General features: G+C 40.9%; 1 protein-coding gene across 3 annotated transcripts in view; it reads left to right on the forward strand.

The window, feature by feature from the left end:
- RECQL5 (RecQ like helicase 5) overlaps positions 1-12,683 on the forward strand; it is a 72,814-nt gene that overhangs the window by 44,528 nt on the left and 15,603 nt on the right. For all 3 annotated transcript variants that reach the window (XM_089536151.1, XM_089536169.1, XM_089536160.1), the window contains 3 exons: positions 6,012-6,230; positions 9,105-9,201; positions 11,046-11,082. In XM_089536151.1, the coding sequence (XP_089392277.1) occupies positions 6,012-6,230; positions 9,105-9,201; positions 11,046-11,082 (353 nt within the window). The remainder of the gene's footprint in view (positions 1-6,011; positions 6,231-9,104; positions 9,202-11,045; positions 11,083-12,683) is intronic.

Here is a 12,683-nt window from a genome sequence, read left to right on the forward strand (position 1 = left end):
AAACATCAGAAGAACCGTGGCTTTTTCAGTGACTTTCCTATTAGTGCCCATGTTATTGAAAATGAACTTTCTGGACAGAGCTCTCCTATTTTTCTGTAAACTTTAGTTTATTACTGCCTTTCTTAAAAGTAGGATTTTAAGCTTCAGTGGACATCTAATAGCCTGTTGGAACACATATCTAATCAGTTAACAGAGAATAAAACCTAACATACTTTGTTGAATTGTTCATCCCTATTCTGAGCCCATGGAAATAGGGCTGTTCAGAAATTTCGATCTGTGTTTTCATTCAAAAGTTTTGCTGTGCCAGTGATGTTGGGGAATGTTCAAAACTGTATCCAAAGAGAAAATAAGACTCCTCAGTGGCGTGGAGTGACAGGTGCCTCCTCAGTTCTCACCCAAGGACATTTTGGACATTGGAAGGGATGTGGACGATGGTTCCAATATCTTGTTATTTTTCTGCACAATATGAATGTCTGCCATTATGTTCTCCCTTACCCTGCTCCCCCTTTTGAGAAAATCATATTTTAGAGACAGTTTGGTGTTGTTAATATAGCATGGGTAAAATGTCTGAATCTCCAATATACAGTTGTTGTTCTAAGGCAGAACAATGAATGCTTCTAGCTAAGTAATCAGCAAGTGAACTGGATGGATCAGCATCTGCAGGAAAGATCTCTCTCTCATAGAATCTCTGGCGGGATACAGACGGGCAAAAAGATGTGTATTCATGACATCATGAAGGTAGAGCCTTCAGACGGGCCTTACCTGAATGCCGCCATGAACACGCCCCCCGCACGCCCCAAGCGGGAAGAAGCGGCATTAAAAAGGTGCTGCTTTTCTCCGCTTCTTTTCCGTTTGATGCGCAGCTGTGCAGCTCCGTCTGTAAGCTGCTGCACCGGTACGTCAGAATTGCTACGCCGCTAATTTAAGTTGCCCATTTAAAAGCTCCGTGTCTGCTGCGTCGCATAATGAGTCGGGGTCCTGGAACATGCGCAGTTTGCAGTCAGGCTTTAATTGCAGCGTCAGCTGCCATGCAGGTGTGGAAGCTGCAGCACAGCTGCAGCGCATTTTAAGACTCCTAACCCTAACCCTAACCCTAACCCTAACCCTAGAGCAACATGTACACACGCGCTGCTTAGAAAGTTTGGACTTTAAAGTGCACCCCTACACACATTCCTGTGCCATTTTCACCTAACAATAAAAACCGCTAAAACTGTAAATATTTACATATGTACAAGGGAGGTGATGGGGGATGGCAGGGGGACAGCGGTGGCAGCGGCGACAGCTGTGGCTGTGCATTGCAGATTCAGCAAGAGCGCGGGGACCAAAGGAGAGGAGGCATCCATGATGCTGGTGACACTGGCAAAGTGCAAGCGGGCAAGGATGCCAACACCAGCTGATCACCAGCTGGCAGGAGACCACCATTGTTCTTGGGCAGAGCGGGGGAAAAAGTTTTAAAGGGGCTTGGGCACTTTAAATGTGCCCATAGGCTTTCTGCCGCCGCTGCTTAGCGCTGCAGCTGCGCAGCTGCGCATCCGCCAGCCGGCAAAGGAAAAAAAAAGGCCCGTTTTTGGCCACCCGTGAGGAAGCTGCCTCTCTCTTTGCAGCGTCCTCCGAGGCGGCGGTTTGGAAACTGCGGGTCCGAAACGGACCCAGGTGAGGCGTCTTCATTGCCCCCCATGTGGAAGCCCCATCTCCTGAGCCACGCCCCCGGGGTGGGCGGTCTGGAGGCTCCGTATTCAGCAGAATACACCTCCAAGACGTCTTCCCCTGCCCGTTTGTATCCCGCCATAGAGTTGGAAGAAACTGCAAGGGCCATCCAGTCCAACCCCATTCTGCCATGCAGGAAATCCAATCAAAGCATCCCCAATAGATGGCCATATAGCCTCTGCTTAAAGACCTCCAAGGAAGGAGACTCCACTACACTCCAAGGGAGTGTGTTCCACTGTTGAACAGCCCTTACTGTCAACAAGTTCTTCCTAATGTTGAGGTGGAATCTCTTTTCCTGTAGCCTGTATCCATTGTTCCGGGTCCTGTTCTCATAATTGAGCTGTGGAAGGTTTGGCCTTAAAGAGTCCCCACCCTCTTTGCTAGAAAATATTTCTTAAGCTTTTGCTAGCTGGTACATTTTCTACTTTCCATTAAGGTATGAGTTTGGCTATGCATGTTGAGTTTTTCCTTTGCTGTCCTGGAAACTGTACTGCACAGGGAGAGAAGAAATGAGTATCCATTTTATGGATTGCTGCTAACTGAAAAATAAAAGTTGTGCTGGTGGTACAATGGAATTACATTTTATCTCCTCTTCTGCAAGACAAAAAACTGACTTGATAAAGACCCTTGACATTTGCAGCTGAATATTGTTAGCATTTTTTAGAGTGGCACAGAGGGAAAAAATCAGGATGATAGCCTTTCAGTGGTTGTGAAAAGAATCCTTTCTTTAAGCCCAAGAGTGGTGTGAGTCAGTGCCATTTTGTAAGGATTATAAAGATAGCTTTGTCACATCTTTTACTTCCCTGGCCTCACTTTCTGTACAGTAATTGGCACTGATTGAGACCTTTTTTTACCTGAGGTGTATCATCCTTTTCTATTTTGGCACAGTCAGTTGCTTGTTTTGTTTGTTATGTTCTCAAAGCTGCCATCTCTTGGAAGGTTCTGTTTGACATCTCTTTCTCCATTGCTTGTGATAAAAATATAATAATAATAATAATAATAATAATAATAATAAGCTTTATTTGTATACCGCTTTTCCGTGGATGATCAAAGCGGTTTCCAATATCAGATTAACAATACATAACACATCATGACTCTGCTTCTCTCCCCTCAAGATGGTGGTCGGGGGAGGGCTCTTCTTCTTGGCAGGCAGAGGCCTGTTGTTTCTTGCCTGCTTCTCTCCCCTCAAGATGGTGGTCGGGGGAGGGCTCTTCTTCTTGGCAGGCAGAGGCCTGTTGTTTCTTGCCTGCTTCTCTCCCCTCAAGATGGTGGTCGGGGGAGGGCTCTTCTTCTTGGCAGGCAGAGGCCTGTTGTTTCTTGCCTGCTTCTCTCCCCTCAAGATGGTGGTCGGGGGAGGGCTCTTCTTCTTGGCAGGCAGAGGCCTGTTGTTTCTTGCCTGCTTCTCTCCCCTCAAGATGGTGGTCGGGGGAGGGCTCTTCTTCTTGGCAGGCAGAGGCCTGTTGTTTCTTGCCTGCTTCTCTCCCCTCAAGATGGTGGTCGGGGGAGGGCTCTTCTTCTTGGCAGGCAGAGGCCTGTTGTTTCTTGCCTGCTTCTCTCCCCTCAAGATGGTGGTCGGGGGAGGGCTCTTCTTCTTGGCAGGCAGAGGCCTGTTGTTTCTTGCCTGCTTCTCTCCCCTCAAGATGGTGGTCGGGGGGAGGGCTCTTCTTCTTGGCAGGCAGAGGCCATATAACCTAAATATAACCTAGAGTGGTAGGAAACTGTTTATATGTCACTTTAAAATGCTACAAGAGGACTAGGATTATTCACCTTTCTACTAGTAGTCTAGAGTTATTCTTCCCTAACTTTATATAATAAAGTTTGGTTAGTTTTTAAACCAGTGGTTCCCAATCTTCCTAATTCCATGACTCTTTAATACAGTTCCTCATGTTGTAGTGATTCCAACCATAAAATTGTGGTGTCTTGGTTCCTAAGACCATTGGAAATATGTGTTTTCTGATGGTCTTATACGACCCCTGTGAAAGGGTTGTTCGACCCTCAAAGGGATCCCGACCCACAGATTGGGAACCACTGTAACCTTGGAAATAGGTGTGTGTAGTTAATGCTTGTTCAGAAAAATATATACGGGGACTCCTGAGTCTTTAATTCTGGGAATAAAAATAGACATATACTTTTGTGAACACAATTTAAAGCTTCCCAATGCATTATTATTATTATTATTATTATTATTATTATTAGCTTTATTTATAAAGCGCCGTAAATATACACGGCGCTGTACAAAACCAAGTAAAATCAAGAGTATATAAAAAGCCTGCCTATGGCATACAATCTAGAAGTTAAAACAACAAATTAAAACATCATAAGAAAACAAGTTAAAACAGCAAATATCCAATATTGAGTCAATCATCAAAACAACCAGGTCACAATCACAGACTCCCTGGGAACACTTCCCTAAACAATATGGTCTTTAACTCGATTTTAAAGCTGGTTAGAGACGTGTTGAGTCATGCTTATAAGGGGAGGAGGTTCCAGGAGTGAGGGGCAGCAAGCGAGAAGGGACGAATCCGGGACGGGGCTGTGGAAATCCTGGGCTGGGACAGGAGACCTTGGCTACCAAAATGGAGGAAATGAGTGGGGGTATAGGGAGAAAGAAGTGCAGAGAGATAGGGAGGGACCAGCCCATGCAGGGCTTTAAAAGTCTAAATGAGACATCTGATGTATTCCAACCAGCAGCAACTCTGTAGGACGTAGGCCTTTCCCCCCCTGTACTGCTCTGGATGCTGTTGACTAGAGCTGCCAGAACCTTAGGAAGGTAAAGCATATGGCTAGGAGCTGTCCTTCAATTTAGGACTAGCAATGCTGCCTTCATGGGTGAACTCTTCACCTATCTAAGCATGGATTCTTATTTTTTGAAATGAACATGGTCTTGTTAACTCCCCCCCTCCCCCCAGGATATATAGGTCTCTTCAGGTTGTACCTGTACTAATACTGGTGAGAATCCAGCACTTAAATTGTAATTGGTGGACACATATTTGAGTACTGACTCAATATTATGCATGTTACAGAAATGGCAGTGGTAAACGTTCCAACAAGTGTGGTGAAGCTATGTTGTAAAAGTATGGGTTTCCTTCATGGATTTGCTTGTTTTCCCTAGGTTAGTACATTTAGGTTGTAAACAGAAGGACACTGTTGGATCTTATCAAGTAGTGCTTTGATAAATTGTACCATAAATATTTTGATGTTCAGAATGAGGTGAAGTGTGTATATCATATTCGCTAGGGTTAGGGGCACAAGACCCCCGTGAATATGGAAAAACCGCAGATAACAAAACACCACGTTTTTACCTGAGAGGACACCTCTCTAAGAATCTCTAGGTCCTTCAGTGCAACTCTGTGGTTAACGTCCAACAGACACTGACCATAGAACTTCCCTGGAGGAGCTATAAATGCCTAGTAGAGTATTCTCTCTAGGAATCTCTAGGTTCTTCATTGCAACTTTTGGTCGAAGTTGACCGTAGAGTTGCACTGGAGGACCTGGATATTCCTAGAGAGAACATATTAATCAAGTCCATGAATAATCAAAGGCACAAATTATCAAAGCTGCAAATATGGAGGGATGAGTGTAATTCTGTAAGTACTCCTGTGGACAGAAGTGTTTGAAAGCATCTCTGGAGAACAGTAAGTTGCTATAGTTCAAAGATCTTGTCCTGAATGGCAAAAATCAAAGGAAAAATGTCAGTAACTGACACTTTTCATTGGAAGCTGTATGTTGCCAGAGAACATGGCTCATTCATTTCCTGAAGGAATCTCAGCATACGATTTTGTTCATATTGTTCTTTTTTCTTTTGTATATGCAAGCAGTTTGAATCAGTTTCCTATCATGTCCATATACATGTTTGCCCTTCCACTGAGATATTAATGTGTATACCACAGTATTTTTCCACTTGTACATAGTGGCATTTGAAACTGCTTGTTTGGTTGTATGGAGTGGGAGAAAGGACAGTGTGAACAAACGTTAAAACAAGACACCTTTGTAACTCTTCATGCCTGTGGGTTTTTGGGAGAGTCACGACTGTTATTATAACTTCTGGGTAAAAGCTGGAAGGAGTGGCTGTGAGCAAACTGTGGTTACCAGACTGGGTACTCAAATGATTCCAAAATTAGATGTCAGCAGGTTTCAGTAACCTAGAAATTGGAGAAATTGAATGATGCCCATTGTGATTTTTTTTTTTTGTCCTATAGGTATTTGAAATTTGACTACCAGCATCTCTCTCTAATTGCTTAACCAAGCAATCTCATTTCTGCCCGCTTTCCGTCAGATATTGTTACTCTCTGTTTGCCTCTTAGTTGTCGTCATGCTGCCATAGCCAACTTCTTTGGAGATGCCATCCCACAGTGCAACAAGTGCTGTGATTATTGTAAGAATTCAGCAGCAGTGAAAAAGCAAGTTGAGGCATTGGAACACAGCACCAATAGCTGGAGCAGAACCTGCATTGGACCTTCTGCTTCCTCCTGGAATGCTTTTGACCCAGACCTGTATGAAGGAGGAAAAAGAGGCTACAGTAGGTAAGCATTTGATAAGATGTACAGAAGATGTAGCAAGTTCTTTTATCAAAAATAAGAATTTCATTCTCTGCTCTCCTCTGGTGGTTCCAGTTATTTTTTTTATTGGGTCGGACAGATGAGTTGAGAAGTCACCATCCCTTGATGAATGAACCAGTGCAGTAGACATAATGCAAATTCCTGATAGAATGATAAGAGCTCAGTTTGACAGGATTATGCCCTTACTCTGTTTCTTTACTAGTATTTTTCTCCTGGTTGTCCAGCGGAAAGATTAAAATAAAATTTTAGAATAGATTGCAGTTGTTCTTTAATTTCTGGTACAACAGAATTTTAATGCTGTATTTTATATCTTTTATTACCCTTTGCTCATTGCAAGGGGTAATTGGCAGGGTACAGACTGCTCAAAAAGGGCAGCCTGCCAGCGCCTGAAAAAATTCTCATTTAATAGATATGTTTCTGATGGTGTTACTTCGTGTACTGTATATACTCATGTATAAGTCTAGAAATGTTAGTCAAAAAATTGATCCAAAAACTAGAGTCGAGTTATTCACAAGTCAGTGTAAATACTGTACTTTTAACTCTTATTTAAAAAGGAACCATCCCTGGTGAAAATCAAGAGTATAATTTGTCCTGGAAGCACCAACCCCCCTCTACTCTCTACTCCATCCACCCTTTGGTATGAACATAAATAGTTATCCCTGCTGAAATTTGTAAATTCTTTGACATTGTTTTCCTTTGCTTCATCTTTTAGAGCCTTTGTTACACGTCCTTAAGTTTACCCTCGACTTATCCGTGTGTCATATCAAAATCCATAATTTTGGCCCAAAAACCTGCCCTCAATTTATACATGAGATCGACTTATAGTTGAGTATATTACACTGATGGATTAATACTAGTTCAGATTTGCTTTAGAAACCAATAGGTTAGCGGATAACACACGACCAATGTAAAAAAAAACAACGGACTCCTGATTTTAAATGAATTGAATTAGTTTATTGCTACTCAGTGCTTGAAAATAATATTATCTTTATATCAAAACTATATTATGAACAATGATGGGCAAGACAACTTTAATGTTTAAGCAGATATTATGAATAGTTAGAGAATGTCATAAGAGAGCAATCCAGAAAAGCCCCAACAAAACATATAGTTGGTTTAGGGCATAGCATAGGAATGATACTAAAATGTCATTGGGAAGGCAATCACAACAGTTGAATATGACTTCTAGGCCTGAAACTCCCTTCTAAAACTCCCTTTAGCTCAGATTAGGACCAGCCTGACCCCCACTTGGAAGGAGTGCCTGACTGAAATGGCGATACCCAAAAAAGGTCCTCTTCTGTGTACTTGCCAGCCTAACCTTCTGGGATGGTGGCACATGCAAGTGGGTCCCTGTACTTTTGAATTCTTCTACTGTAACAGACAAAATTTATACCTATGAATTCATCAAGTGTAGACAGATAAAAATGAAGCAGAAAAGGAAAGCAAGAGGAAAACTTGAGGACATTTGATGGAATGTGATTGTTTTTGCTTTTTCCTTAAAAATGCTCCTGAAATCCTATTTATGTTGATTAGAGATGGAAACATATATTTCATAATTTATGTCAATTAAATTATGGAGCATATAGCAGACATGTAGATTATTCAGCTCAATACAACCCATAATCATTCTTGGTGAGAAAGTCTTGAGTGCCTCTTTTACTGACTATCTATTGCTTGCAGGTATATTCCAGCTCAGCATCTTCTGCTCAAATAGCCCAGTTATTTCATCATGTACTCAGTGGTGCCCCTTTGACATCTTGGTAGATTCAATTTTTTCTTTAGCCTTAACAATTCAGATGCTAAGCATTGGTTGTGACTGGGATTTAGCAAAATTCCAAGCAGCTTACTTATGCAGAGCTGGAGTTTTCCATTCTTGTTATCCTGACTCATCCATCTTAGTCCATCAAGGCAGCTTTGACATCTGCAGGTATTTAGGCCTAGTGAGAAAAATGCAAAGTCACTGTTACTTCTGAGGGTAGCTAATTCTAAATTGGGTCCTGTCTTGTATAGAAGTCTGGCAATGAATCTGGCTTCACAGTTATCTGCTGTCTAGTTGCTGGATGGTGATTTAAGATTTCATGTAACTTCCTCTCATTTGGACTTCTGTAATGCACTCTACATGGGGCTACGTTTGTACCAGGTTCGGAAGCTTCAGCTAGTACAAAATGCTGCAGCCAGACTGGTCGCTGGAACTTCCAGGTCAGACCATATAACACCGGTACTAAAATCTCTACACTGGCTGCCTATTAGCTTCTGGGCTCAATACAAAGTGTTGGTTATTACCTATAAAGCCCTATTTGGCTTGGGCCCGAGTTACTTGAAGGAACTCCTCTCCCCATATAGTCTGCCCCGCACTCTTGGAACATCAGGAAAAAATTTATTAGTACACCCTAAGGTGAGACTAACAGCAACCCACCAGAGAGCATTTTCATCAGCTGCACCAATGTACTGGAATAAACTTCCAGAAGAGCTTCGTACGACCCCCACATTGGACGCCTTCAAAAAGGCTTTAAAGACCCACCTCTTCCAATTAGCATTTCCTTCGGACTCCTTATAGAAACTGTCTCCCCTGATATGAATGATCAACCACAATTGATAGATTCCTTGCCTGTTTTATTGTTTGCATGTTTTACCGATGATTGATTTTATTGGTTTTTATTGATATATATATTGAGATGCTGCTTTTATGATGTAAAAGTTTTAAATGATTCTGTGAACCGCTTTGATTGCTTCGGAAGAGCAGTATATAAATAAAACATATTATAATATTATTATTATTACATGAGTTCAGTTTTAAAACACCATTTTCCCATTTTTTATTGGGTTGCTTTTTTTCAGATATGATGAAGATGGTAGGAGTGTGGCTGAAACTCATGAAGACAATCAGAAAAAAGAGTGGAACAACTTTTATCATAAACAGATGAAATTGCGTAAGGTAAGTTGGTAGCCTTTCTCCTGGAAGCAGAGGTGGTATCCACAAGTAGAATGAATGTTTGCATAAGGAGGTAGTTCAACTGTCTATATTAGAAATGGTTCAACTCTGTTTAGAAGCAAGCCTTACTGAGTTTAATGGGACTTTTTCCCATGAATCTGTATCCAATGCTCAACTTCCATTGGCAGAAGAACAAAAACAAACAGAGAAGGGGAGCAATCTTCCTTCCATTGCAGCCCTCCACACATCCCAAAAATCTGTCCCAAAGGTATAGAAAATCACCAGAAGACCAAAGTGAATGAATAATCACTCACCTTTGTAAAACTAATGCTAGTTATCAAGTCTATTGTATACTCTTTCTAATATGTAGAGACCTTCAGATCCCTAAAGAGTTGATAGTGCACGCTCTCTGCTCATTGGCCTCCACCTTATGTTTTGTTACTGAGAAGATGGTACAACTTATTCTCACCTTCTACAGTATTATAAAGTTTACATCTGGGTGCTTGGAGATGACGGAGCAAGCCCAGTTCTCAGTTTCAGTCCTATCCATATTCAGGTGAGCCTTGGAGTAAGATCTTTGTCTCCAATTCACCATGCTTTCTATGTGTCTAGAATATTATCTGTCAGGGATGATGGGAGTTGTAGCTCTTCACCTCTGGCTCGAACTCACCACCTTGTTACGCACCGGCGCTGACCAGTTTTGGCCAGTGGTTAAAGCTTTGCTCTAAAGCAGCAGAGTTACAGAGAATAGGCTGAAGACCCTGACAAACTCTCCAAGCCTTCTCACTCTTGCCTCCACAGAAGTCTTCACACTTCTTCAGGATCCAGCTGGCTCTTGTATCTTCACTCAAGACACCAGACAACACAGTAGTCTTATATAAAAGATCTACTTTATTCTACTATATACAGCTCCAAAACTATCCAACACAACTCCAATATTCCTCCAATACTCCACAACTATCCACTACTACCCACAAAATACATTGGGATTCATAGCAATTATTATAGTCATTGGAAAACACCACCCACTCTTGTCAGTTTCCACCCAGTGGGCGTGTACATCCATTTTCATTGGTTCTCTTGGTTCATCCCACAATTAATGATTTCATCATTTCAGCTTGTCCACTTTAACAATTCTCAGGTGTGTTCAATTATCCACTTTACATTTCTGTCCTTGGCATTTAGGACTTGCTAAATACATTACCTTTTACACCTGTGTGGCTCCTAATTGCTTTTGCTGAGTCACCCTGACTCTCACATACATGTTTTATTTCTTTCACTGTATATCCCATGTTGCTTTTTCCTTAACATTATCTGCCCCATCGTCTTTCAAAGCTGCGGTTTCAAAGCCAAAGCCCATTTGCATATAACAGGAAATGTGAGATTTAAGTAGTTTTCTCTTGTCTATGACTTTTCCAGATAAAAAGAGAGATCTAGGGAGAAGTTGCTATGGATTTCACATACTTTGAAGGAGCATTTAAAAACTTAACTAGTTCTGTAACTCTATTTGCCAACGAGCCAGTTTTTGATTAAAATAAATGTTTCTGAGTAAACATAGGAGGCCTTTAGATACAAGTCTGAGACTCCAAATCAAGACTGGCATGTTTTATCTTTTGCATTCCTTCTCATCTCTTTTACATATATTTTAATTGCTTTTTATCTATTAATGGGATTTTAACTTTTTACGTGTAGTTTTAAATCATTTTAACATTCATTTATTGGTATGTTTTATCTGTATTGTGTTTTTAAATTGTACGCCACCTTGAATCCCAATTTTGGCAGAAAGGTGAGATGATGATGATCCTGATTAAAAGCTCTGATTTTTCCTTCTATTTGATTCCTTTCAGGGTAAAGAACCCGAAAAGGACAACTTTGTACCTCCAGGTAAATTTCTGTATTAAGTATTTCAGAGATCAGAATGATCAGGACAAAGTTTTCATGATTCTTTCTGAGAAATCTACAGCAAATAAAAGAACCATGCACAATTTAACCCTTTTGTTCTGTTGAACTAAATTAGTTACAGAATATCTAGCAGATACTATTTACAACAGCAAGTGCTTCCCACATAATAATTGTTTTGTCCCAAGAGCAATGCTATGGACTATGGGTGTAGTAAGGCCTCTGGTTCTTGGGATCACAGCCAGAACAAAAGACTTGTCCACAAATTTCTTAAGTTTCAAAAGCTTTACTGGTTATAAACACAAACATGAAACTGATCTCCTTTTTCTCAACAGTCCTTCCTAAATACCTTGTTCTCTCTTCTTGGTGGATTCTATCTTTCTTCTTCTGAGGACTATCTTTCTTCTTTTGTGGACTTTTTGTCTTTTTGTCAAAGGAAAATACTCTCTCCAGGTCTGACTTGGCTGAAATCTTATTACACACTGAAACTAACTAGAGGGAGACAGCACAAGACCCTGGGATTTCCCACAATCCTTGTCTTTCTTAAAGCTGTAGATCTCTATTTCTCCTTCTAAACTAATACATAGAAAAGCTAATATAATCTCAACTAAATATATGTCTCAAGAGCATCAAAGATGCTCTGGAGGCATGACAATAATAACAATAACAACAATAACAACATTAACAAATTATTTATAGCCTGTCTCTCCCAGACGGATTGAGGCGAGTTACAACCATAAAATACATCAATAAAAAATATAAAACATACATAAATAAAAATTACATGATCCCCTTAACCCCCCCCCCATTATAAAATAAATGACAACATTATAAAATACAATTACATTAATAAAATAGACATAATTAAAACGAGGCATCATGGGGCAGACAAGGGCAAACCATATCAGTATCACATGACAATCAGTCAAGGAAGACCAGCCGGAAGAGATCTGTCTTGAGAGCCTTCTGAAAGGCGTCAAGAGTTGTAATGTGACGGAACTCCTCCAGCAGGTAATTCCATAGTTTAGAAGCGGCAGATGAGAAGGCCCTCTGGGAAACTGCAGCCAACCTAGTCTTCCTTGGCTGCAATAGGTTTTTCCCAGAGGACCAGAGTTTGCGAGATGGATTGGATGGAGGAAAACTAAAGAGCTCATGATTGCATATGTGGAGTCCACAGTTAATATGGTTCAAGAACATGGGATTATTTATTGCTTAAGTGAACTGACATTGGAAAAAATATTGTCTGTTTCTTATTACACAGAAAAACTATTGATGGCTTTTTCAGGACAAGTATCATGTCAGAAAGCTATCACAATTCAAGTGCTTTTAGTTTACAGATCTATTTATAATGACACTCGCATGCCAATTGTGTGAATTTAGGGGACGTGTCACTGAGAAACATATCTACCGCTCTACAGCCATTTCTCACAAACTTTTAACGTTGTTTCTATGGCTTGATTCCTATGACTGACATGACATGGCTCTCAGGAAGAGGGTTCTGGTGGTGAAGCAGTGTTTCTTACCTTTACCCCATCTTTTCTTCTACTTGGTTTTCTGGGTGCCTTACATATTGTTAAAACATATAA

Source organism: Sceloporus occidentalis, unplaced genomic scaffold, assembly GCF_023333645.1.
Source record: "Sceloporus occidentalis isolate IW3139 unplaced genomic scaffold, rSceOcc1.0.p SCAF_1, whole genome shotgun sequence".
NCBI lineage: Eukaryota > Metazoa > Chordata > Lepidosauria > Squamata > Phrynosomatidae > Sceloporus > Sceloporus occidentalis.